Genomic DNA, 24,746 nt, shown 5'->3' on the forward strand with positions numbered 1-24,746 from the left:
ATCCCACAAAGGATATAGAGGTCACAAGTTCATAAGTTTCAGCTCAGAACTAGCATGCTCATGAAACATTTAGTTCCCCCCTTTATACAGTTTGGAGGTCTTTGAACTGGAGCATTCAGGAGGAGGTAGGTAATCAGTAGACAGCCAGGGTACAGCTACACAGGAATAAAATACCTGTGGCACAGCTGCAGCTGGCCTGGGTCAGATGATGTGGGCTTGCTGGGCTTGGGCTGCAGGGCTAAAAATCACAGTAGAGATGCCTAGTCCTGTCTGAGCTCTGGGACGCTTCCCTTGTATAGTCCCAGAACTTGGGCTTTAACCTGAACTCATGCATCTACACAGCAATTTCTTTTCTAGCCCCAGCGTCTGAGCTGTCCTGGTCCAGCTATGGTTTTTTTTTAAAAAATCTCTCTATAGACATAACCTCAGTTTCTCCGCAGAGTGTAGTTTCAAAGAATGGATTTCAAGTAGATTGCTTGCATTTCTCTCAGCCCCAAGTATTGCTTAGGAATCTCCATGTGTATTGTTCCAAAAAGTCCTTTGAAGTTCCTAATATCTCCCAGAGATTGCATTAGTTTTCTCTTTCCTGCTTGCGTAGTTCCGTACCGTCCCATGATGGTACATAAAGACACGCATTTTAAAAATAATAAACTTATAAGATATTAAACTTTCTTTATTTCAGTAAGGTTTGTCCTGCATTTTGTAGGACATTATTATATCTGGCACAAATAACTGTAGAAGTGTTTTGTCTTTCAAGGTGAAATTTCTCCAAGTGTATTCTTCATAGGACCAAATTGTTTAGCAAAGTTTTGCCACTGTCGAGAGGGTTGAGGGATGGACAGAACTTTTCTCCAGTAGATTTTTTTTTTTAAATATTGCAGCAAATTCATCTAGTCAGGCCACAATATGTTGGCAACACTATTTTTCAGTCAGGAGCTGTTGTAAATTACAGAGGTTTATCGGTCTATAAAGTCAATCTTTGGTGCTTCAACTGTCTCAGTACTTTCATAATCAACAAGCAATATGTTCACTTTAAATGTTCAAACTGGGCAGTCATCTAGGACTTCCTAGTGAAATTTAAGAAAATTAACTCTGTTATATTGTAACCTGACTTTAACCTTAAATTAAGAAACATTACCTTTCCATATTTAGTTTTGTAAATTCAGGATCCAGTATGAGAGTAAACTGAGAGTGAACTAAGTATAATCTGATGTAAAGTGTAATGAACTGTATCAGGTGTGCTAGAGATACTGTTTTCTTCAGGAAGGTGGAATTACTATATAAATACTGTTTTGTGTGAGCCAAATGTACCCACAAATCTACCATAGTTTTACTTTTCTTAGTTTTTGTAGATGGTTTGTTTTTAAATCACGCAGTAGAATTTTTTCAACTCTCTACCCAACTGCATGTCTAACCGAAAATAAAAATAATCGGGAAAGATTTGGGAGAGAGGAGGTGGTAAGTCTGTTTTTCAGAGCTATTTGCAGCTAGCAAGCATTTGGCTAACACTTCCTGGATAGAAAGGGAGCAGTCAGCCTCTGAAATAAGACTGGAGAATATCAATATTTCTAAATCTTCATCCAGACAGTCCGTCTCTCCATTCTCAACCCAGAACTTTTAAACCGTACATTGCCTTAAGAAACCTCCACCTCATTCCCCTAAAAGATGAAAGCAAAAGAGCAGATAAATTTGGACACTGAAATTCTTCCGTATTTTCAGTTCTACAGTCTAAACAGAAAGCCAAACAAGATAGAATCCAAAGCTTCCGATATTGGAGTCTTCTCTCTAAATCCAAATCCTGTCCAGCAAAAGGACAAGTCCATCTGTAGAAAGCAATCTCTCTCTTGTAAGGACATATGGTATTGGTATACATTGAATGATAACTAACAGTTCCTTCTAGTCCACAAAAATTGGAAACGCTATCCCATTTATTTTTATCCCACATAAAATCCACTTATGCAGACAATAAGAAAATGATTAACACAGTGTTGAGAAACTTTGTCAAAATGTGCACAGATCAGCCATGCTCAGGTGTGCCTTTCTCCATTATAGAAACTGAAATGGCTAAATGAGGGTATAGTTAGAGACATAGGCATGGGCAGTGCCAGCTGCAAGTTAAATAAACTAGAAATCTGGCTGTATGATTGAAGGCCAAATTGGGCAAACTTACCCATAGAAATCAAGCCATATGTTTCCACCTCAAATTTTAAACTATACAGGCAGTCCCCGGGTTACGTACAAGATAGGGACTGTAGGTTTGTTCTTAAGTTGAATTTGTATGCAAGTCGGAACTGGTACATATTGTAGGGGAAACTCTAGCCAAACATTTCTCCAGAGCTCAGTTTTATTCTCCCACACCTCACTTCCCTCAGTCCTTTATTCTCAAGCTGAGGTGTTTGCTGAGAAAAGCCGCTCCGAGTCTCCCTGGTCTGCTGGGAGGGGCGCTAGCTTCACGTCTCCCTGGTCTGCTGGGGGGAAGCAGCTAGTGTGGGGTTGCCTCACCCCGTTTGTAAGTAGGGATCCGATGTAAGTCGGATCCGTGTAACCCGGGGACTGCCTGTATATTGTTTCCTTGTAAATCACACACAACTTTAATAGTTTATTTTTCATCCCATATTAGAATTTGCGCATTTGTTTGCCTTATGAATCAGATCTAGATCTTTTTATATGTGGAAAGTGTCTCTTCTCAATATTTACAAATGTGTAATGTGATCAAAATATATGGAGTGTGTCTTCCAAATTTAGACTATTATAAGGAGCTTGTTGGTTTTAATTGTAAATAATTGTTGCACTCTAGAAATAATAGGAACTATATGGCACAAGGAAGCAGTGTTGAAACATTCACTTGGTTATAATTTTGGATGTTAAGAGAAATTGCTTTAAAAGGGGATCCCAAATGATAGTTGGGGCAAATAATTAAATATTATGCATTCCAACCCCCCCTCTCTGGGAGTAGGCAGCCCCGGCTCTCCCCGTGACTGCTGAGGAGGGTCAGGCCAAAGAATGACAGCCCTGGCTCTCTCCCTCCAGCCACCGTGAGGTTCGGCTGGGCTGGCCGAGGGTCTGGCTTGCCCGGCTATCTCCCTCCGGTTGCCTGGGGGGTTGGGCCAGGCTCAGGCTGCAGCTGGCCCAGCTCTCTTCCTCCGGCCACCTGGAAGGGTTGGACCAGGCTGAGGCTCTTCTCCCTGCTGCCAAGGAGGGTCCGAGGTAGGGATGTTAATTTTCGATTAATCTGCTAATCGAGTAGTCAATGGAATTTCCATTGACTGCTCGATTAGTCAATAAGAGGTGAGGATGGGTGCTCGCTATCCCTGCTGCACCTCTGCCTTTTAAACGTAGTAAGAGTTGCTAGTGGCTCTTACTACATTTAAAAGGCAGAGGCCCATTCCTGCTACCCCTCCTCTGCCTTTGAAATGTAGCAATAGCCCCTGCTTCAGTCCCTGCCCATGCTGTTTCCTGCAGTGTCTCTGCCTCCTCTGCTACTTCTGCAGAGATGGTGCTGGGGGAACCTGCTTTTAAGCCAGCTCCCCCCCAGCACTGCCTCCCCACCCTCCCCCCATCCTGGCTTTCTGCCTCTGATAGAGGCAGCAAATGGGAGGGGGAGGAGTGACCCCTCTTCCCCTGGCTCTGATGCCACCCCAGCCCCGAGGATCCCCTTTCAGCTGCTCAGCCCTGGTTCTTTCCTCCTCCCCTCCCCCTTGCCACCACTGGAGTGGGGGACTGGGGCAAGGTCTCACCTGGCGTTTTCCCTGGTCGCCGGAGGGGGGGCCACTGAATGGCCTCACCAGGCCCTGTGCTCTCCCCCTGGCCAGCGCGGGGCGGGAGGAGCCACTCGGAGGCCTTGCTGGGCCCTGCACTCTCCTCCTGGCCACCGGGGGTGGGAGAGAGGCTGCAGCATGGCAGTGGAGCACAGGGGAAAGGGAAGGGAGGAGAGGAGGCAGGCGGGCCACAGAGTGATGTGGTGATGTCACTATTGTCCTGTAGGAAAAGGGTTTTTTTTAATAGAGAGATAAGCCTTGAAATAAACTTACAAAGCCTCTGATAAGAAAAAGATTAAGGAAATTTTTTTATATACCATCACCATCTTCTGGATGCTAGTGGAAGCAGCAGAGAAATTAAGATGGGTGAAATCTGAGGATCCGTGTTGCATGTGTGCTGTAGGAATCAGAGTATCCCCTTCCAATGAACTCTGAAACCAACAGACATAAACCAAGGTCTGTGCTCAAAATAGTGTTACTATATTTCAAGGTCCCCAAAAGAGGATGCTGCAGGGAGGAGGAGAAGCTGGAGTGGATATTCACTGGAGGTGTGGGGGAGTAGTGGTGCTCCCTGTCATGGTGGCAGAATTCACTCTGCAAGCCAGGATGCAGCAACAGCCCTCAGTTTCCTGACTGTGGGACCCTCTCACCAGGTTCTGAGAGATGGGGTCTGGGTGGGTGGGATCTGGGATCTGTGGCTGCAGGGGAATGGACCAATCAGCTGCTGATGCAGGAGAGAGACCAATCAGGGCTCTGTCTGAGCTACAGCATCTGCTTTGAAAAAAATGCCAGACCTGCCTGGACTGAGGACGGAAGCTCAAAAACGAGGCAGTGCCTGGGAAAACCCAAATGTATGGTAAACCTAGCTCAAAAGAATTGATAGAGCCCAACACAAGGAGCTGCAGAATCCTAAATGCAACTGATGCCTTGGCCAACCATGTACAAAGGTTTCTCTCCCATCCCAAGGTTAAGAGGAAAAGAAAAAGTGAGATCTCATCTCAAAGATTGTATGTGTCTTTCTGTTGTTTAACATAAATAACTATAGTTATCTTGATGAATCTACATTCCAATGAGACCTCAAGTAAGCATATCTTAGATTTTTGATCTCCTTCATAAGGCCAAGCAAATTGGCCTGAGAGAAATTGAACAGAATAGTTGTAATTGCTTTTAATATTATCTTTGGCTAGGCTGATCCAAAAGTGATACATTTAGAAGTAACTGCATTGTTCAAAATCTCGTAAAGACCAATGCACCCTTAAAAGTGTTATAAATATGTTAAGTACTAAAGAACTGAGAATCATTGATCATAAGTAAATGTCATAAAAATGCTAATTTGCATGGTTCTTTAATATATAACTGCAGAGCTTCAACTGTAATCTGTGATAATTGCAGGACAGTTTTGCATGGCTAGCATAGACAATTGGTTGTCTACATCTGTGGTGATTGTATGTTAATGTGGTTCCCTTTGGTTAAGAATAAGCAGGTGTCCTGGTTTGAGAAGTACTGTTCAAATTAAAAGTTGACCTGAAAAGGTCCCAGCATTAAACTTCTCAGTTAAAGCTCCCTCACCTCAGGGTAACTAACCCAGATGAGGGATGATAAATATCAGTTAATTCAATAGTCAATTAACCTCATGAATTCTTAACAGTTAGTCGACTGTTCTATAGTACCTGGGGGTGGGGCCAGAAGCCAGTGCTCTCTGGCCCCATTGCTGAGGAGTCCCTGCCACTCCATGCTGCTGCCCCAGTATCAGAGGCAGCCGCGTGAGGTGCCAGGCGAGAGCTGGTCTGCAAGGGGAGCCAGTTTTTTTTTTTTTAAATAAAGCTCATCTCACGGACCAGCTGCCTGTTGCCCCTCACTGCTGCCTCTCATACACTTTAAATGCAGAGTCGCAGCGGGTGTACGTCCAGGACCCAGTGTGAGCCAGGACTGAGCTGGGCTGCTGGCCAGCCTGCTAAAAAATTTACTGGCAGGTGGGAGGGGAATGCATGTAGTCTATAGCATTAATCTATAAGCTTTTGCTAATCGGTTAATCAACTGCCCTATTACATCGCTAGTCATAATCTCTGACAAAACATGTGTTTTTCAAAAGGTGTTTGAAGCCATTTTGAATTGAAGAACTAGACTTGATCTAATCTTATCTGCTCTCAATTGATTGCTCTGGAAGACAGTTTAACAGATAGATTTTCAGTCTCTCACACTGTCCTGTTAGAAAATAACCCATGAGTTTGAGTAACCTAGCTAAATCTTTTGTCCAAAAACACAAGAATTCACGTGATCTGGATGTTTCACTTTGATCTTGAGTTTTGTGACACATTTTATACCAATGATCCTTAGTACTTTCAGAATTAATTCTCTATTTCAAGGTAGCCCTTATTTCTATGTCAACAGCAGATCTCTAGCTGTGGGTGGGAGAAAAGGAGTAGCCTGGACCAAACCAACGTATTCTGCCAAACTGCTTTAGTGGATGGTGGGTGAGCAAGGAAAAGCAGCTGTGAATGCAACCATTATAACAAACCAACTTCAGGTACAGAAATGAACAGGTACTTTCCATTTTAAGGACAATTTTTATTAATTTAATAAGTAGGACAGTACTAAATTTAGGGTCCATTTTGGTCAATTTCTCAGTCTTAGAATTTTAAACATTAAAATAATGAAATTTACAGCTATTTAAAGGTGAAATTTCCCGGTGTTTTAATGATAGGGGGACTGACCTAAAAAGGCATTGAGGAGGGTCACAAGGTTATTGTATGAGGAGCTGCTGTACTGCTGCCCTTACTTCTGTGCTGCTGCACATGGCAGCACTGCCAGTTGGGCAGCTGGAGAGCAGTGGCTGCTGGTGGAAAGCCCAGCTGTGAAGGCGGCGCCGCCTTTGGCAGCAGCATACAAGTAAACCTGGCATGGTATGGTCTTGACATCTTTACTTCTGTGCTTCTGCCTGAAGAGCTAGGCCCTCAGGGTATGTCTACTCTAGCCTCCTAGTTCGAACTAGGGAGGCTAATGTAGGCATTCGAAGTTGCAAATGAAGCTTGGGATTTAAATATCCCAGGCTTTATTTGCATGTTCCCGTCCGGTCGTCATTTTTAAATTCCACTAGTCCGAAGTAACTGCCCGCGGCTACACGCAGCAGTAAGTTCGAATTACTGTTTCACTGCCGCATGTAGCTGCGGGCAGTTACTTCGGACTAGTGGAATTTAAAAATGACGACCGGACGGGAACATGCAAATAAAGCCTGGGATATTTAAATCCCGGGCTTCATTTGCAACTTCAAATGCCTACATTAGCCTCCCTAGTTTGAACTAGGGGGCTAGAGTAGACATACCCTCAGTCAGCAGCCGCTATGCTCCATCTGCCCAGCTCTCAAGGTGGCAGTGTGAAAGTAAGAATTGCATGACATGATATCACCACTCTTACATCTGTGTTGCTGCTGATGGGGTACTGCCTTCAGAGTTGAGTGCCCAGCCAAGAGCTGTTGATCTCCAGCTACCTGGCTCTGAAAGCAGTGCAGAAGTAAGAGTGACAATACCACAATCCCTCTAAAATACCCTCATGACTCCCCTGCAACTCCCTTTTGGGTCAGAACCCCCCATTTGAGAAACACTGTCTCCTCTGTGAAATCTGCGTAGAAGAGGGTAAAAGCACACAGCTTTCGCAGGGGGTAAGGAGAAGGGGACACTAAGTTTCATGGTCCATGCTGCGTTTTTCATGTCCGTGAATTTGGTAGGCTCCTATTTAGGAGTGTTTCTGTGGTGTTCCTCTCCATGGTATTAGAACTGTGGTGTCCAGTTCTGAAGCAGTAACCACTAGAACTAGTAGAATAGTTCTCACTTACAATGGCAAGCGGAACCTAGCCCAGCTGAGGTGCATTCTCTGTAGGGTGAAGTTTTGAGAGTCTGCAAGGGGAAGACAAGGAGTTGCCCAAGAAGATTGTACTTGAGCTTCTTTCATAGCATGATGGCTTTCAGTTTCCCTTTTTTCATTTTTCACTGTAGGCAGAATCATCAGTTTCACTGATCCCAGAATTTGGAATTTGTCCCAAAGTAGATGAACTGAACTCAGGAGAGCAAGCTATGCTGTGTAGGTGGCTGTAATGGTATATTTTAATTCATAATTAAATTGAGAAGTATGGTGTGACTTAACAAGGTAGGCGGTTTCATTTCTAACTATAAACTTAACAGCATTTCAGTGTTCTTGTGCACAACTGATTGGAGCCAGATGTTCTCTTTATAGGAAAGTTCTAAGAGCATTTTCCATCAGTTCCCATCCTGTCCTGATAAGCAGAAAGTTGACAAGTGTATTTATTATACATATGATGTATTGTCTCTGGTGTTACCATAGTGGGCAACAAACCTACCAGCAAAAAACAAATGATTAAATTTGCAGTAAAACTGAAATGGCTGAACTCCTTTGCTCCCTATTCCATTTTTACATAGAAGAAGAAAAATCTAAATAAATATGTTCAATAAGCAAGTTTTGGAGGTATCTATATTTCACTGGACCATCTTAATATTATTTTGGAGACAAACTTGCTGTGTATTTTCTATGTGCATATGAAATATGCTGTTCTTAGAATGCAGCGCACACATGATCCTAGGAGGACTGAATACAAAAATGAAATACTATATAAGGGGAAAATTCTTCCCCAAATGTATACATTCGTTTCGCTGAGGAAGGGGACAATGATTGATTACTAGCTTCTTCACAGGAAGCGAGCAAACAATGTTTTAAGGAGTTTAAAAAAGAAATGTTGAGGTATGAAAAATGTGTCTTGTCTACCAGACATGCCCTGAGTCATGCTTATATTGGTAAGTGGTGAGATGCCAGGTCACACAATAGTTCAAGAATCAATTCTTTGTTAGAAAAATACCTCTGCTTTAAAAAAAAAAAAAAAAAAAAAAAGTGGGTTTTGTTGTTTTTTAGGTCCTGGCTTATATGCAATCCACCTATAAAATATAATCTGCCAGTTTAATGGTGAGGATAAGGGTTTTTGATATACCTGTTTTGGAGAAGTAGTACAATGAGTCTTGTGGAAAATGCAGATGCCGTGGTGATTGCTACTATGGCCAGAAACGTCACAAGGCAGATTTGACCTAGGTTCATTATTTTCTGACACCTAAGGAGTAATAAATCTTTCCTGTCTTAGTTTAATATTGGCTTTGTCCTCCTCTAAGGCTTTAACGCAAAAGAAGTTTCATCATTAGGATTTAGGCCCACATCTTGTGTGTGTAGAAAGGGCCAGTGATCTTTTGTATCACAGTCTTCTGTGAATATTTATGCATCTGTCATTTACGAAAGAGACACAGCAAAAAGGATCCAGCTTCATATGCCTCTTGCTGCCCCTTGTATACTTTCCTTACATAAGACACAAACAAGCATATTGATCATAGTATAGATGACTGTAACAAATTTAAAAAGTGCTTATAGATACTACAATCTAAATATTGCAAGGTTACTGAAAGTTATAAATAATAAACTGTGTAAACGAACCCAAAGCTTTTTATTTAAAATGTATATGCTAAATTAAATATGACTCTTACTGTTTGTTGAGGTGTAACTGTCTGTTGAGGAAGCATTTAATTTCTCCCATTAGGGTCCTGATCCAAGGTTCACTGAAGTCAATTGGGAATCTTTCTGTTACAGGCAGTCCCTGGGTTACGCGGATCCGACTTATGTCAGATCCGTATTTACGAACAGGGCTTTTCTCGCCCCGGAGGACGCGGGCGGCAGGACCGCCCAGATGCACCGCAGTCCCGCCGCCCGCGTCCTCCGGGGCGAGAAAAGTTGCTCCGCGTCTCCCTGGTCTGCTAGGGGGCCCCCCTCCCCCCAGCAGACCAGAGAGACGCGGAGCAAAGCCGTGGAGGACCCAGGCGGCGGGACCGCGGCGCATCTGGGCGGTCCCCCTGCCCGGGTCCTCCGCGGCTTTGCTCCGCGTCTCCCTGGTCTGCTGGGGGGGGGGCCGCAGCTAGTGCGTCCCCCCCCTCCCCCAGCAGACCAGGCTTTTCTCAGGGTGCCTGTGGTAGAGCAGCTGGGGCGCTGCTGGTTGGTCACGCAGCGCCGCTCTCGGCGCTACTGGACCAACCCGGCAGCACCCCAAGCTGCTCTGCCCCAGGCATCCCCAAGTCAGCCGCTGCTGAAACTGACCAGCGGCTGACTACAGGAAGCCCGAGGCAGAGTTGCTCTGCCCCGGGCTTCCTGGAATCAGCCGCTGATCAGTTTCAGCAGCAGCTGACTTGGGGACGCCTGGGGTTCTTAAGTTGAATCTGTATGTAAGTCGGAACTGGCGTCCGGATTCAGCCGCTGTTGAAACTGATCAGCGGCTGATTCCAGGAAGCCCGGGGCAGAGCAACTCTGCCTCAGGCTTCCTGTAGTCAGCCGCTGGTCAGTTTCAGCAGTGTCTGAATCTGGACGCCAGTTCCGACTTACATACAGATTCAACTTAAGAACAAACCTACAGTCCCTATCTTGTATGTAACCTGGGGACTGCCTGTAGGGTTCAGAGACCAGGTATATTTTCTTAGATTGATTCTGTTTTCCAGTAGCATGTTTTAATTTAAAAAAAAAAAACCTTGGTTTACGGTGCTCTTCATTTACACATGAGTGGCAGGACTAGGGATTCAGGAAATATGAATTCTCTATTCCTGTCTCCATGACAGATTTCCTGTGTGACCTGGGCAAGCTGCTTAACCTCTCTGTTGTTGGTGTTTTATATCTGGAAGATTGGCAATGGGTAGGGCTAGAGAGGATTGGAAACTTTACTTACTTCAGAAGGTGTTGAGGCTGAATTTACTTGTTTGTAGAGCTCTTTGATATTTTCAAATAGAAGATAGTAGAGAAACTATTTTTTTATTCTTTTGCAGAAGTAAAGCACCCATCCAAAGGCACTATGTGCTGTAGACCTACATTTAAAAAATCAAGTGCCAAATCCTGTTCCCTTCTTATCTCCCTCGCCCCCTTTATTCTGTGTTTTGTGTATATGAAGTGTGTTTGATTTGGGCGGTTTTGGGTGTGTGTGTTTTAAATGGGAGCAACAAATGTAGATTCCTGATTCTTCACAGTCTTCTGTGACATGCATCGCTGGTGGTGAATTATCACAAGACAGGAATTTTGGGCAGACCTTGCTAAAATATTGTCAGCACATTACTGTGACTCTTGGAATGGCTTTAAATGCTACCCCATGGACTTATGTTAAAAAGTGTTGCTTAAGATCAGGCTGCCCCTTGTTCTTGATAGTATTACTAATAATGTTGCTTGAGTCTGTAACTTAAGTAATGTGGGTTGTTTTTTCTTTGGTGGGGGGAATAAAAGGAAAATGTATGTGCTTTATTTAAATGGTTGTATTTTTCAAAAATGAAGGAGTAAATTTGACTCAAGATTTAGATACGGCTTCTTGGTAGACAATAGGGCAGGGAGTGGGATGTGGTGAGGTTCAGGGCAGGGGGTGAGAGGTGTCAGAGTTGGGCCAGGACTAGATGGGGTGCTCAGGGCAGAGTGTGGGGGTGCAGGAGGGAGGACAGAGGTTGGGGGCTCATGGCAGGTTGTAGGGGTGCAGGATTGAGGGCAGGGAGCTGGGAGATGTGTAAGGGTGCAGCGTGGGGGGTCAGGTATGTGGTGTAGCTTAGGGTGGGGGGTTAGGAATCAGGTTGGGGGTAATAGGCCAAGGACGTGCGCCTCAGGGCAGGGGGTTGTGAGGTTTGGGGGAGCTTACCAGGGCAACTCGTGGCAACGAAGTTGGCACTGCTTCAAGAGGGGAAGGCAGGTTACCTGGTGCCAGCGTCTCCTCCAGGAAGGCAGCAGTTTCTGGCCCCTCTGGTGTCTCCCCTGGAGGGGTAGGGGGTGATTTTTGGCCCCCACCATCTCCTTGGGGGGAGGTGGCCAGTAGTTCCCACCAATCCTGGGTGCAGGGAGGAACTGCCAGGCTATGCTTCCCTGGCCGCCTCCCTGCATCTCCTGGGTTTGAGGGGTAGGCAGTTATTTGTGGCCCCCTCACTGTCTATTGGGGATGAGTTGGGCTGTGAGGCCACAGTTTGCGGCCCCACCCTCCAGAATGTTCTGGGAATTAGGGAGCTGCCAGGCTGCAATTCATGGTCCCTCCCCCTGGCATATCCTGGGGATCAGGAGGGGAAGGCACTGAGCCTGTGGTTCATGGCCTCTTCTCTCACACGTCTTGGGGGTACATGGGGCTGCACTTCCCAACCCTGGGGGATAATCCCAGGAGGGCTGCGGCAGAACTGCTGGCTGCCGGGGCTTTTCCACCCCCGTCTGGCACTGGCCATGTGGAGCCCTGTCCCCCTCAGTGGTCTCTGTGCAATATAGCTCTCTTATGTGTTCACTGCCCCCCACGATCACTCTGCATATAGTTCTTCCTCTAGGAGGATATAGTTCTGTATCCATTTCTGTGTTAGGGAAAACATTCCCCGTCCAGACACTTTCCATTTTCCTGGCACAACCTTGTTTTAAGGTGTAGGATAAGAGGTAGCTGCAGATTAAATATGGTGGTCCTAGCTCCTACAGTTTAGGATGTGTTCTTGAACAGACAAACACACATTTCAAAAATATATAGTTAGACCTATTTCCTCTCATTTTAATGAATCTGTTGAAAAATTGTTCACTAGTCACAGGAAATCTGAAGTCCTTGGGTGATTCCCAAGCCCAAATCTGAAAATAACTTTGACTTCTGGACACGCTTTGATTTATTAGTTTAGCATGGAAATAAAGGTGCAAGATTCCTTAAATCTCTGTTCCTGAAAACTTGTAAATAAAGGGTGTTACTATTTATTTTGACTTTGAGCTCAGTGAAAATTGAGGTTTTGAAGCTACTACTCAAACAGCCGGCAATATAGAGACTGATTTACAACAGCTAAGCTTTATTGTTGTCTCTCTTTTTTTTTTTATAATTTTATTTTTATTATAAGCTCTGTCCACATGGACAGTGACAGAATTTTGCTATTCAGGTCTATTACATGGGACGGTAGTTAAATGACACACACTGTTTTCTATACCCAATTCATGCTGCTACTCACTGCATTTGAAACCCTTATTAAGTCCAGAAAGAGATGGGCATGCAAAGGAATGTTGTCAATTCAGGACACTGTTAGCCTGGTGCATTAACTTTTTGCACCAGTGTTTTGATGATTTGCTATCCTTTATATGGTGAATTAATAACAAATGTCTGACGATTCAAGACACCAGGAAGTGTCAACAACCCCGTTCGTTTGTTGTGCCTGGCTTTTTCCTTTTACAGGCCGCCCTGGCTATAAGTCCAAGATAAGTTCCAAAAAACGTGGACTTAAAGCAGAGAATTTTTTCCCCGACGTGACTTCCATTTGCACAATTTTTTTTTTTGCATGACTTAAGAGTGGGGAATGCGAGGATTTATAGCACATCAGTTCCTACAAGCGTCAATGACTTTAGTGCAGAACGGATGTATACTGGGATGACTTATAACGGGGACGCTGTGTACTCCTGTTGTGTGTTGCAATATTGAATGTAGAAAAGAGCATCCATTTAGAAATTGGCTTATTTGTTCTGCAATAATGAATGATTCATAAAGTGCCTTGAGATTACCAGTTTCCGTGTGTATGCAATACTCTGGTTTCATTGCTTAATCTGTGTAATGCAGTGATTCCCAACCTGTGGTCAACAGACCCCTGGTGGTCTGCGATGGTACTGCGGTGGGCCCGAGCCTTACTGCCCCCCCCCCCCCCGCACAGAAAGGGGTTCATGAAATTTTAATAGATTGAAAAGGGGTCCGTATGCTTGAAAAGGTCAGGAACCACTGGTCTAGTGGGTTAGGTCTCTTTTGGAGGCTGAGCAGAATAGTTAACAGTAAGCTTTTAGTCTCACTGAATACTGAATTTCTGTCTCCAGAGTTTAACTTGACATATTAAAATGTCTTGTGTTTTTTTTAAATTACCTCAATTATGCTAGATTAATTTACTATTTCATTATTCTACTTAATTTTAACCACATTAAATTTACTACACTCATTGTGTCTTGTATTTACAATACATTGAGTGCTAAAAGACTTCTCATGTACAATTTGCTAAGAAGTAAAATAGCCAGTTGCTAGTCTGATTCTGAGCTGTTGTCATGGAAACAATCTCTAAGGGATAGGTTGATCATATTTAGCTTTTGCAGCCGAAGACCACTGTTTATACATCAGTATGACAGATTTGCAACACTTTTCTTTAGATATAAATAGGGCCCTACTAAATTCATGGTCCATTTTCATCAATTTCACTGTCATAAGATTTAAAAAATCATAAATATACTTTTAGTTAATTAAAACTGAATTTATAGTTTTGTAACTTACGGGTCTGGACCCAAAGGTTATTGTAGGGAGGTTGTCATACTGCTACACTTGCTTCTTCTGGTGGCAGTGCTGCCATCAGAGCTAGGCAGCTGGAGAGCAGTGGCTGCTGGTCAGAAGCCCAGCTCTGTAAAAAGCAGTGCAGAAGTAAGGATGGCATGAGTTTTTCCCTTAAGATTTTCCATCCATGAGTGGAGTGAGTTTTGTCTTGTGCGCCAATATTGCCGTCATGGGGGCTTTTTCAGAGGTGTGCAACCATGACACCCACCAGTGGCACTACTCCTCGAGAGACTCCCCCAGCACCCAGAGAGTGGGAGGCTTGGGCAGTATCATGCGAAGCCAGAGAGGGGAAGCTGGCAGGGGGCTCTGAGAGCCAGAGGGCTGGGGGGGGAAGAGGGGTACGGGATGGGGAAACAGGAATGCAGGGGCCCTCGACCCCAGGAACAGTCACACCGCAGCTCCAGTTCCGGCAGAGTAGCCCTGGCTGCTGCTCTGGCTTAGAGGTAACTTAGTATATAACCAAGTCAGTGACAGAAAACATCTATAAGGATTAGTTCCTGATGATGAGCAATTGGGGAATACCTTAAGTAAACAAAGAATATCTTCCCTTCCGTCACAAGCACCCCTTTTCATATGGTTCTTTCTAGTTTTGCAGGTTGGCTAAGAGGAAGCAAAATTTTCAGAGCAAAAGCTGTGATACTGTCCATTAACAGTCCTCATTTGTTGAGTGATGACATCCTGCTTCCCCCAACTCCAGCACTTCATAATCTCCTGTTGAACTCAGTATATTCAAAGAATAAAATACCAATAATTGGCCTATCTACATTATTACAGAGCAACTAATTGTTACACCTTTTAAAAAAAAAAAATTTTTTAAACTGTCTTCCCCATTTTTTGGATAAATTAATGGCATAGTACTAGATTTCTGCTATATGTAGCAATTTCCTCAAAATATACCAAAGATTAGATAGCTCTTTACAATACAAAGCACATTCCATTACAGACAACTTACCCAGTGTGCAGTGCAGGGGTGTTGTCGGCCAAGGGACCAGCGAGGAAGGGGACACAGGAGGCACTAGCTCTTTGGGGGTGCTTGGGCAGGGGGATCGGGCATTAGGGGGTGGCATGAGGTAGTGGTCAGGCAGCACAAGTGGAGGGAGGGCAGCAGCTTGGGCCCCTAGCTGTGGATGTGCTGCCCGCTCATGCTGTATATGCAGTAGGTGACCAACTAGTTAAACTGGACTGCCTCCCTGCTGTGCTCTGCAGGGCCTGCCAGCTCTGTCTCATTCTCCACCACAGCCTCTGCCTGATCCATTGGCCAACCCCCCACCGCCATCAACACTTTGATTGTCCTTGTGCTGCCTGATGCCTTCCCCTGGGGTGGGGAGAACACGACTCTTCCACCGACCGCTCTGCATCCACCCCCCTAGCCACACATCTCCAACCCAGGAGCAGCGCACTCCCGGCCATGGTCCCAGCTCTGACTGCTACCATGCAGCCTGCCCTGGGAGCAGCTGGGCAGTGATCAAATGACCCTGGCCTAGCTCTAGCCAGCTGCTTCCAGGGTGGGGTGGGTGGCTGCCATGGTTGCAATGCAGTTGTTTCTGATCTCAGGACTGCCTTGGCTGACACCAGGAGCAGCCCTGGCCCCCCCACCACATGGCTCTGGCTCTAGCCTGTCCCTAGCCAGGGCCACTGGAGCGGCTGCAGGCTGCCTGCAGTGCATGGTCTAGCTCTGCCGTGGACAGAGCTGCTGGAGCAACCATGAGCTGCCATGCGGCCTCTGCAGCTCCAGCTCTGGGGAAAGTCTGAAGCCAGGGCTGCAAGGTGGCTGTCCTGTTGCTCCTGGGGTGGGACAGCTGCCTGCTACATGGCCCTGCCCTCAAACAGCTAAGCCACCACTGTGCAGCTCTGCTGCAGAGGTGGGTGGGCCTCAAATTCTTGGTGCACACCTGTGCAAGCACGTACCTTGGAGGGAACCATGGATGGCATATTGTGGTATTGCCACTCTTTCTTCTGTGCTGCTACTGGTGGGACACGGCCTTCAAAGCTGGTTGCTCAGCCAACATCTGCTGCTCTGAAGTCAGAGTACTAGGGGTGGCAACCCGCTAAAATAACCTTGTGACACCCCCCCCTCACACACACACACACACACACACACACACACACCACCCCCCTCCCTCCCCCCCCCAGCTTCCTTTTGGCTCAGGATCCGCAATTTAAGAAATAGTGGTCTCCCTGATGACATTTGCAGAATATAGGGTAAAAGCGCACAAACTGATTTATGGCTGTTTTTCATGGTCATGAGTTTGGTAGGGCCCTTGACATAAGTTGTGGTGGTAAGTTTTTGGTTCTTTTTAAAAATATTTTATTGTACATGTGTATTGTTAGACGAAATTAAATCAGTCAAATCTAACAGGACTTTTGGAAACTTTGAATCATATCTTGTGTGTTCAAGAAAAAAAGGCTAAAGTCATAATGCAATAGATGGTAAACTACTTGGTGTATTTTTACACTGAGTATTGCAAAAGCAAAATTTCAATCTAGAAAACTGTATCAAGCTGATACTTTTTGGCATTAGTGCAAGTTATGGAAGACTGGGCAAATACTGTTCAAGAGTGACTCTGGGGCATTTGTTATGGATCAGCAATGGGCACCCTAGGCTAGTTAGCGGGCCTTGTGAGTGGCCCTCCTTCATCTCCGTGGACTGACTGCAAGTTTGTCGTAACCAAGATGGTCTCCCGAGATAGGGAAGTTTTGCTAATTGGGCTTGCTTACCTAGAATTTGCAGGATGTGTCGATTAAACTGTAGCAGCACGTTGATTGGATGCAGAGAGAGCACACTGCTCTCAATCAATGTTGTGTGCAGTCAGTGTGCACCTCACTTCTTGTGCATTTGTTTTACATGGGTATCACTTTAGTAATACAAGGGGATGGGGTGGAGGGAATGTGGACAAAAACCAGCGGAATCTGGCACTGCTGTGGCATGAGCAATGGTAAACAAAATATCTTGTGGGCCAAGCGTAGAACCAAGATAGGCCGCAGGTTCCCCACGACTGTTGTGGATCATACATACTGTGTAGTTTAGTGGAGTATTGCCTTTAAAATGTTAGGCTTGTGTTTTGTATTAGATTGTTTTCAATTGTCAGGAAAATTTATCACTGGATTTCAATATTAAAAAAAAAAGTGCTGTATCCACATTCATTGTTTTGGTGCTCCTATTATCTTGAAGTGGTCTTTAGAGCTTTGAGCTGTTACAGAAGAGTTAAACCACCATACTGAAATGGATATCTGAATTTGAGCCCTGTTCTCTTGGTTCTTAGGTTAATTTGTTGCTAAAATTGATGTCCACCTCCTTCTGGTCTGAAGGAATTATTTAAGCTTGAATTATTTGTTATCAATGTTCAAGTGTAAAAAATGAAACAAAATATTTATTGCTGAATAGTTTGTGGTTCTTTTTTGGTCTTGTTTTCCCTAAATTCTTCATACTGGTTTGCATCCAACTAGGAATAGTAAAAGCTTCCCAAGAGATTTATTGGTACAATTGAGTTGGGCACTTATTGGAAGAAAAGTTATAAAATATTGATTTAAAGAAGAGTTTAGACTAGACCAAAATTTATCTACCTTTCCTTCCAATTTTTGGATGCTTCTTTGCCACAGTTGTTACTTAAAATGTACCATACCTACAAGAGAGTAAACTACCAATGTAGGGTTGTTGCTTCTTCAAGTGACACCCATCAGTTGTCGTTAATTATCTTGCTGGACTGGATCATGCAGGGAAAATGGAGTCTCAACTTCCAACAACTTGCTTCAAACCCAGCCTTGCTTAGCTAATAACCAAAAGCCTCCTGTGGCTGGTTGGCCTATATGAAGTCAGTTATTAACATGCTGCCTCTGAATAGAAGGTGTCAAAAACATCTTACAGTTAACACTATTGTTGGTATACACAATAGAGGAGCTAGCAACAGTGAATGGGCATGAATGTTAGCTATTCTAGTGACCTGCACTGGATCAAGGTTTTGAAATGTGTTGGGGGCACTGGAGAAGTTTTGTACTGTCAACTGCCTGTAATTTCACTTGGGCTGTGGAGACAGAAATTCAGTTATCCTTTGTCGGTCTGGTACAGTTCACAACACTCAACTTTATAAATGCAATATAATGGTTTGAAGAGTTAACAGAATATTGACCCGTATAAATAGGTTTTTTTCTGTTCATAATTAATATCCATTTTTGTATTTCAGGCAAAGTCGTGCATTTGTCACATGTGTGGTGCCCACCTGAACAGACTCCACTCTTGCCTCTATTGTGTCTTCTTTGGCTGTTTTACAAAGAAACACATTCACGAGCACGCGAAGACAAAACGACACAACTTAGGTGAGCCATCCTTCTAGAATCTCTCACTAGTCTTTCTATCCCATTGTCTGGTGTTTTGTGAAGGGGTTTTCCCCCACTCCCCTCTCTCCCTGGCCTTCAGTCTGTATGGCATATACCAGTAATTAGCTCATTAGATGAATCTAACGTTGGTCCATCTACTGTTTTACCTTGACTAGATCTCTTGCATTATTTTAAATTGAGCGTAACTTTAACTCTTGCTGTTTAGCTTTTCATGCAACACGGATGCATTCCTTGTTATTTAATTTTCCATGCTTGCAACTTAATTATTTCAAATAATGTTTCTGGACTAAAATGATGAAGAAAAAAATTAAAGGAAAAATCCTTGAGTAACTTTAAGTTTTAAAAAAGCAATTCTTGTTTTTGATTTGGTATATCACTTTTTATCTTTATTTTTTTGTTAGCTAATATGTGTGTGATCTAACATTTTAAAACAAAATGTCAAATCAATATTTAACATTGCTTCTACAGTGAAAATGAACGTAATTATGTTCAGAAAAATTAGTCTGTTAAACTTTAAAACAAACAGGTTTCTGCGCTTCTGTCCTTGAATGTTTACACTCCTGTTTGAACAACATTCTTGTTGTTAATCTGCTTCTGTCAGAAGTGTAAAGTTGATAGTAGAATAGCTTTTTCATTCTACTTCAGTGGCATCAGCAAAGTGCCTATGAAGCTCCGATTTTGCAGCCTTCACTTTTAGGTAGTCTAGAAGACTAACAGTATTCGATAAGTTGTGTTTGTAGTCCTGGGAGTTAAGGATGTCCTTTTGATTTTGTAAATTAAGTGAGTGTGACACTAACAACAACATGATCAAACTTTTTTAGGAATAGTTTTCTAATTATAACCACTTGTAAAAACGGTTAATCTTTTCTGTGCTCTTTCCTAATGAAAAGTCATATTTAGTCAAAGGTTGTCTGGTATATGGATTCCAATACTTAAATCCATTTAAACAAAGTTTTATGAAAAAGTAAGGGAGTGGAAAAATTAGTTTTTAGAACCTTCAATATGAAGTCTCACTGGATTTGGCACATTTAAGATCAGTTTGTAACCCTTATTTTCCCCTTTTTTGAACATGCTTAGAAAGAAAAATATAGGGATAAAGGAAGACCAGATAGTCTTAAAGTTTAAGAAACACTGCCTTAGGCTGAGGAACACCAAACAATTTTTTTTAAATGAGGAGCCAAAAAAAGCACCTGCCCCTTTAAGCTCTAAAAGCAGCCGCTTTGAACTGCTGAACTCCGTGGCACACCTCCAACTGCCTAGTGTGCCGCAGAACACAGTTTAAGAAATACTGGCCTATGGAGACCATACACTGACCAAAAAATATTTACTGCCACCTTTGAAGTCCCAGTAGTCTGTCCCATCACTAAGTTTGTTTTATTGGACTGTGAACTTAATGCAGTTTTCCCTGTACTGAAGTTGCAGTCATTCTGTTAGTGTGCATTGCAACGACATTCTCCTGAAACAGGACTAGCCAAAAATAGGTCCTTTGCCTTAATTTGCTTTATTTCATTTAGAATAAGAAACTAACTTGTAAGATCCAAGCTGACTAATTGACATTAGTATTGAACTTTGATATTCAGATTTCAGCAGACTAGTACAATGCATGACCAGCTGATTTTGGGCAAAGGTAAGAATAAGGATTTTTTAAAAGAAGCTGAGACTTTAAGTTGTGCAGTTCACCCTGTTAGTAAAGTACCAGCAAACTAATGTAGTGTAATCATTGATTGATATTTTCTGTTTGCAAAATTATTTTTTATTGATTTTTGAAGAGAAAAAAGACCTCTGAATTCAGTGGCATTTCTGTATATCAGAAGAGCATAGCTTTGTCGGGAAAAAAAAAAAGTAGCATTAGCTTCCATAACTGCCCTTATCCTTTAAGATGTACATGTTTTTATGCAAGGGAGTTAGTACATTTGCATGCCTCCATAGCTAATCTCTAATCCCTAAATCTGCCACTTTTCTTCAAGAAGAGGCAGATTTAGGGATCAGAGATTAGCTATGGAGGCATGCAAATGTACTAACTCCCTTGCATAAAAACATGTATACAATACGTAATTATCTCACAAAACTGTAGATTTGAATCGGCTGACAGAAAAAGCTAAAGTAGAATTGCATGATGCCCCAATCATAGGCAGAACTTCTTCCGTGTAAACAATGGGTATTAAAATATTTTGAACATTGTGTTTACTATTACAGATAAGTTGGGTGAAGTTATGGTAAAACTTTGTATTGGATCAATTTCTGTTGATGAGACACACTCCCCTTTTAAGCTTACATGGAGCTCTCCTTAAGGTGACCCCTGAAGAGGAGCTCTGTGTAAGCTTGTTTCCCTCTCACCAACAGAAGTTGGTCCAATAAAAGGTATTACCTCACCCACCTTGTCTCTCTTGTGTTCTAGGTCCAATACAGCTGCTACAACAGATCATGCAAACACATATTTGATACATTAGTTACTTCTACCTTTTGCCTTACTCTTCAGCGTTGTCACATTCTGACTCTGAAAATTTTGCAAACAGTGTCATTTTCTCTTTCCTGCAAATGCCTTATTTGTATATTTAATTGATGTTGTACATGTTCTTGAAGGTTGTTTCAAATGTAAAAATGTAAAGCCAAACTGACAATTATCCATTGTAAAACTTTTCTATGCATGGATCTGACATTGGATCTAAGAACAGCATTTTTTAATGTAATCTTGTGATATCTATATCAAGATTTTAGACCAACAGTTTAATTTTAGTGTCCTGAATTACTACACGGGGGGGGGGGGGGGGGGGAGAGAAATTCTTTTGGATGATAAGGAAGAGGGACAGATACTTGATGGCTGTTGCAAATGGTATGAGCTATGTAGATTAAAGACTTGAGCATCAGTACTGGATAGAGAAGAACTGAGGAAACTCTTCAGAAAGGATTAGAGAGGAGCTCTTACAGTTGACTGAAGAATCTATATGGAGTTTATTTTAAAATAATTATACGCAGCCCTAGAACACACAGTCAAGACCATAATTAATTGACCATCTAGACTAGAGTTTTGAAGTCAGTCTGTTTCATTTAAAAAAAAATCATGGCTCATTACTCGTGGGCATAAAAATAAGATTGTGTGCAGCTATCATAAGGGTCTTTATGTATTGGGGTTAACAAAACATCCTGGAATCTACAAGAATTATCAAAAGTTTAAAGGGAAAGCCTAAATCAGGATATCACATCATTCTTTGAGTTTAATAGCAATGAAGTCCATTTACCAGAGTGAGGAAGATCCTTCTTTTCACAAGCATCAGATTCATTCTTCTCTACATAACTACTTTGAAGCTCTTTTATAAAGGACAAAGTATTTTTTTCCCTCCAGCAAATGATAAAATATTGAACAATCTGGCAAACTGACTTCTTAAAAAAAGTGTCTCCTCCCTCCCCCATTTTCCACCCACCCCCGAGAAGCCCCAGTATTTACCTCCAGCGAAAATGGAGGTAGTGCTGGCTTCCCGGGTGGACGGGCATTTAAGCTGCTTTGCCAGGCGCACTGTAGGAGGGGGCTCTGGAAGAGGAGCATGGTGACTTCCCTGCACCAGCGCCAGAGGCTTGAGTTGTCCCCAGGGCAGGCACATGTGGCGGAGAGGGTCTCCTGAATGGGCTTCCCTGCTCAGTGGGGGAGGGGAGAGTCAGGCCCGGCAGAGGCACGCAACAGGGCTTCCTTCCTTCACGGGGGGTGGTCGGCCCCGGAGGGAGTGCGGGACGGAGGCTTCCCTCCATGGCTGGTGTAGGGGACCGCCTTTATGACCGCTCCATGGGAACTTTGGTCGTAAGTGCGAACGGTCGTAACTCGACTGTTCGCAACTCGGGGAGCAGCTGTACAATCCGCAACAAATGTCCCCCACAGAAGGTTACAGCACACTTTACTTGGGCAATGGTAGTTTCAATGGCCTCTCAAGAACTTGCCTCTTACCGACATTTGAAGGGCAGCAACCTGGTCTTCTGAGCACACTTTCACCCAACACTGCGCTTTACAGCATGGTCCTATTCCTACCGTTGCTGTGGGACTTGCTGTTTTTTCTACTTCACAGTCTTGACTCCAAAGCCCACCACTGCCAGAAGAGGGCACTGCTTTATAGACACCTAGAACGGAGCACCCACAGGGACACCACTCAAAGAAGTTACTCACCTTGTGCAGTAACAATCATTCAAGATGTGTTCCTGTGTCCACACTATCCACCTTCCTCCCCTCTACCTTGGAGTCCATTCATATAGGATTCCATGATTAGGGAACAGAGGGTGCTGCACCGTGTGTGCAGTCAGACAGTGGCACAAAGCGACTGATAGCAGTGCCTTGCCATGCATGCACAACAAAAACCTCCAATCGCTGGTGTGAGGACGCACTGACACCACGGCTACACTTATCCTGCACCCATTTTCCGCAAAAGCTTATGCAAATGAAGCACAGAGTAGAATATCGCCATGCTTCATTTGCATAATTAGGGGCCATTTTTGTGCAAGAGGCTTTTGCGCAAAAAGGAGCTGTGTAGACAGCTCCTTTGAGCAAAAGCAGCCCCTAATTAATTATGCAAATGAAGCGTGGCAATAGTCTACTCTGCGCTTCATTTGCGTAAGCTTTTGCAGAAAAAGGGTGCAGTGTAGATGTAGCCCTAGAGTGAAGCACCCACAGGATACACATCTTGAAGAACCACCATTACTGTACAAGATGAGTAACTTCATTAAATCCCCCAAACCATAAAAGAATCAAGAATAGTAACTCAAGTTCTTGTAGGGACTGTTTGTTTTGTTTGCATAGCACCTTCCACAATAGGCCTGAGTGTGCTATGGTGGTAATAACAAAACTGCATGCTTTGCATTTTGCTAATTCAGTGGACACAATTATAGCTACTGTATTTGCTAATAGAATAGGAACGAACTCCAATATTTTAATGAAACAAATGTGTTTTATCAAAGCTAGACAAATTGAATTTGATGCAAAAAATTGAACAATATCAGGATATACTCTTTGCAGTATCACGGACTTCTTGGTTGAGAATAGTGTCATGTCTTGTATGTTTATCTTTACTGCTAGCCTAGCCCTAATGTTAGAACCACTTACTGCATAAATAAGATTTCACATGCTTGGCTAAATACCTAGATTTATCTGGTTATTAATATTCCAGTTCACATTAAAAATGCAAAAGATTAGTAGTAAAATGCTGGTTTAATAGATAAAAGCAGATTTCATGAGATGGGTCATCTTAGTGTCTTTTATGAGAAGAACTTTATTAAAAATGAACATGCTCATCCAGAGTCTTTAATAAACATTTGTTTCCTAATAGTTAAATATTTGTAGAAGTATTTTATATAAAAATTCATTCTTAGAGATCAAGAGGGCTTTGTTTTTTCCACATTAAATTTAATATTTAGTCAGCACACTTAGAGTATTAAACTAAACTGAAAAGATATTGTAATTTGATTCAAATGAGTAGTGTTTTGCATATCGAACCTATTTAGATTTGCTATGTTGTGCAACAAACGAATATCTTTAAAGGGTTAGGAAATCTCTAAATCTAGGAAAGTGTTTTAAAAAGAGGGAAAATGAAACAAAATGAAAATACCTTTACTATCTAAACTAGTCCACCTTCCTGTTTTCCTATAGGAATGAATAATTTGGTATACAGTATTAACAATTGCACAGAAACTAATTGTTAAGCTTTTCCTTACAGAAAATAGCTTTATTCCAAATATAAAGAAAGTAATAAAGGTGTCAGACCCCTTATTACTTGCTGACAGAATGCTTTTAGTTAAATAACTTTAGTTTGTAATAAAAAATTGATCCAAGATAGGAACACTAGGAAAATTTCTCATGCTTTTATTTTAAAAGAACGTTATAGCCAGTTCACTATTTTCAGAACCAAAGCTGGCTCAAATTCTGTTTTGTAATGGAAGTTATTTTTCATGTAGATATTTCTTAAAATGACAATGTGCTTCTTGGTAAAATGGGGAGAAAGAATAATAAAACATGGAAGTGTACAACAGTTTCTTGATCTTGTAATAATTCTCTAAGATACCGAACCCAGAGCAACTGTCTCTACTTATACTATGTGGGAACTATACCTGCCCTTGGAACAAATTGCATTTTACTTCCTAGAAGACAAGGAAACTTTAAGACAAATATTTCTGTGTACTGATTATTCCAGAAATCAGCAAGAAATAGTAAATCAATATGCTGAAGAAAGTTGGTTTAAAATTCTGGATCTTTCATATGTCTCATTTCTTCTTTTACACAGACGTTATAAAGAAGATTAAGATCTGGA

At 42.8% G+C, this 24,746-nt stretch overlaps 1 protein-coding gene and 1 long non-coding RNA gene across 6 annotated transcripts in view; one reads left to right on the plus strand and one right to left on the minus strand.

Moving 5' to 3' along the window:
- Positions 1–24,746, plus strand: part of USP22 (ubiquitin specific peptidase 22) — a 205,709-nt gene that overhangs the window by 63,431 nt on the left and 117,532 nt on the right. For 2 of the 3 annotated variants that reach the window (XM_075899711.1, XM_075899712.1), the window contains exon 2: positions 18,309–18,441. In XM_075899711.1, coding sequence (XP_075755826.1) covers positions 18,309–18,441 — 133 coding nt within the window. Of the gene's footprint in view, positions 1–7,768; positions 7,836–18,308; positions 18,442–24,746 lie in introns of those variants that run through there. The other variant, XM_014575259.3, reaches the window with a different exon arrangement.
- The window catches only part of LOC142818631 (uncharacterized), a 41,974-nt gene that overhangs the window by 12,694 nt on the left and 4,534 nt on the right, over positions 1–24,746 (minus strand). For 2 of the 3 annotated variants that reach the window (XR_012896195.1, XR_012896193.1), the window contains exons 2-3: positions 14,650–14,727; positions 14,071–14,194 (exon numbers count right to left, since the gene is read on the minus strand). The exons of the other annotated variant lie outside the window; for it this stretch is intronic. This is a non-coding gene — a long non-coding RNA (uncharacterized LOC142818631). The remainder of the gene's footprint in view (positions 1–14,070; positions 14,195–14,649; positions 14,728–24,746) is intronic. 3 annotated transcript variants of the gene reach the window in all.

This window comes from Pelodiscus sinensis, chromosome 16, assembly GCF_049634645.1.
Source record: "Pelodiscus sinensis isolate JC-2024 chromosome 16, ASM4963464v1, whole genome shotgun sequence".
NCBI lineage: Eukaryota > Metazoa > Chordata > Testudines > Trionychidae > Pelodiscus > Pelodiscus sinensis.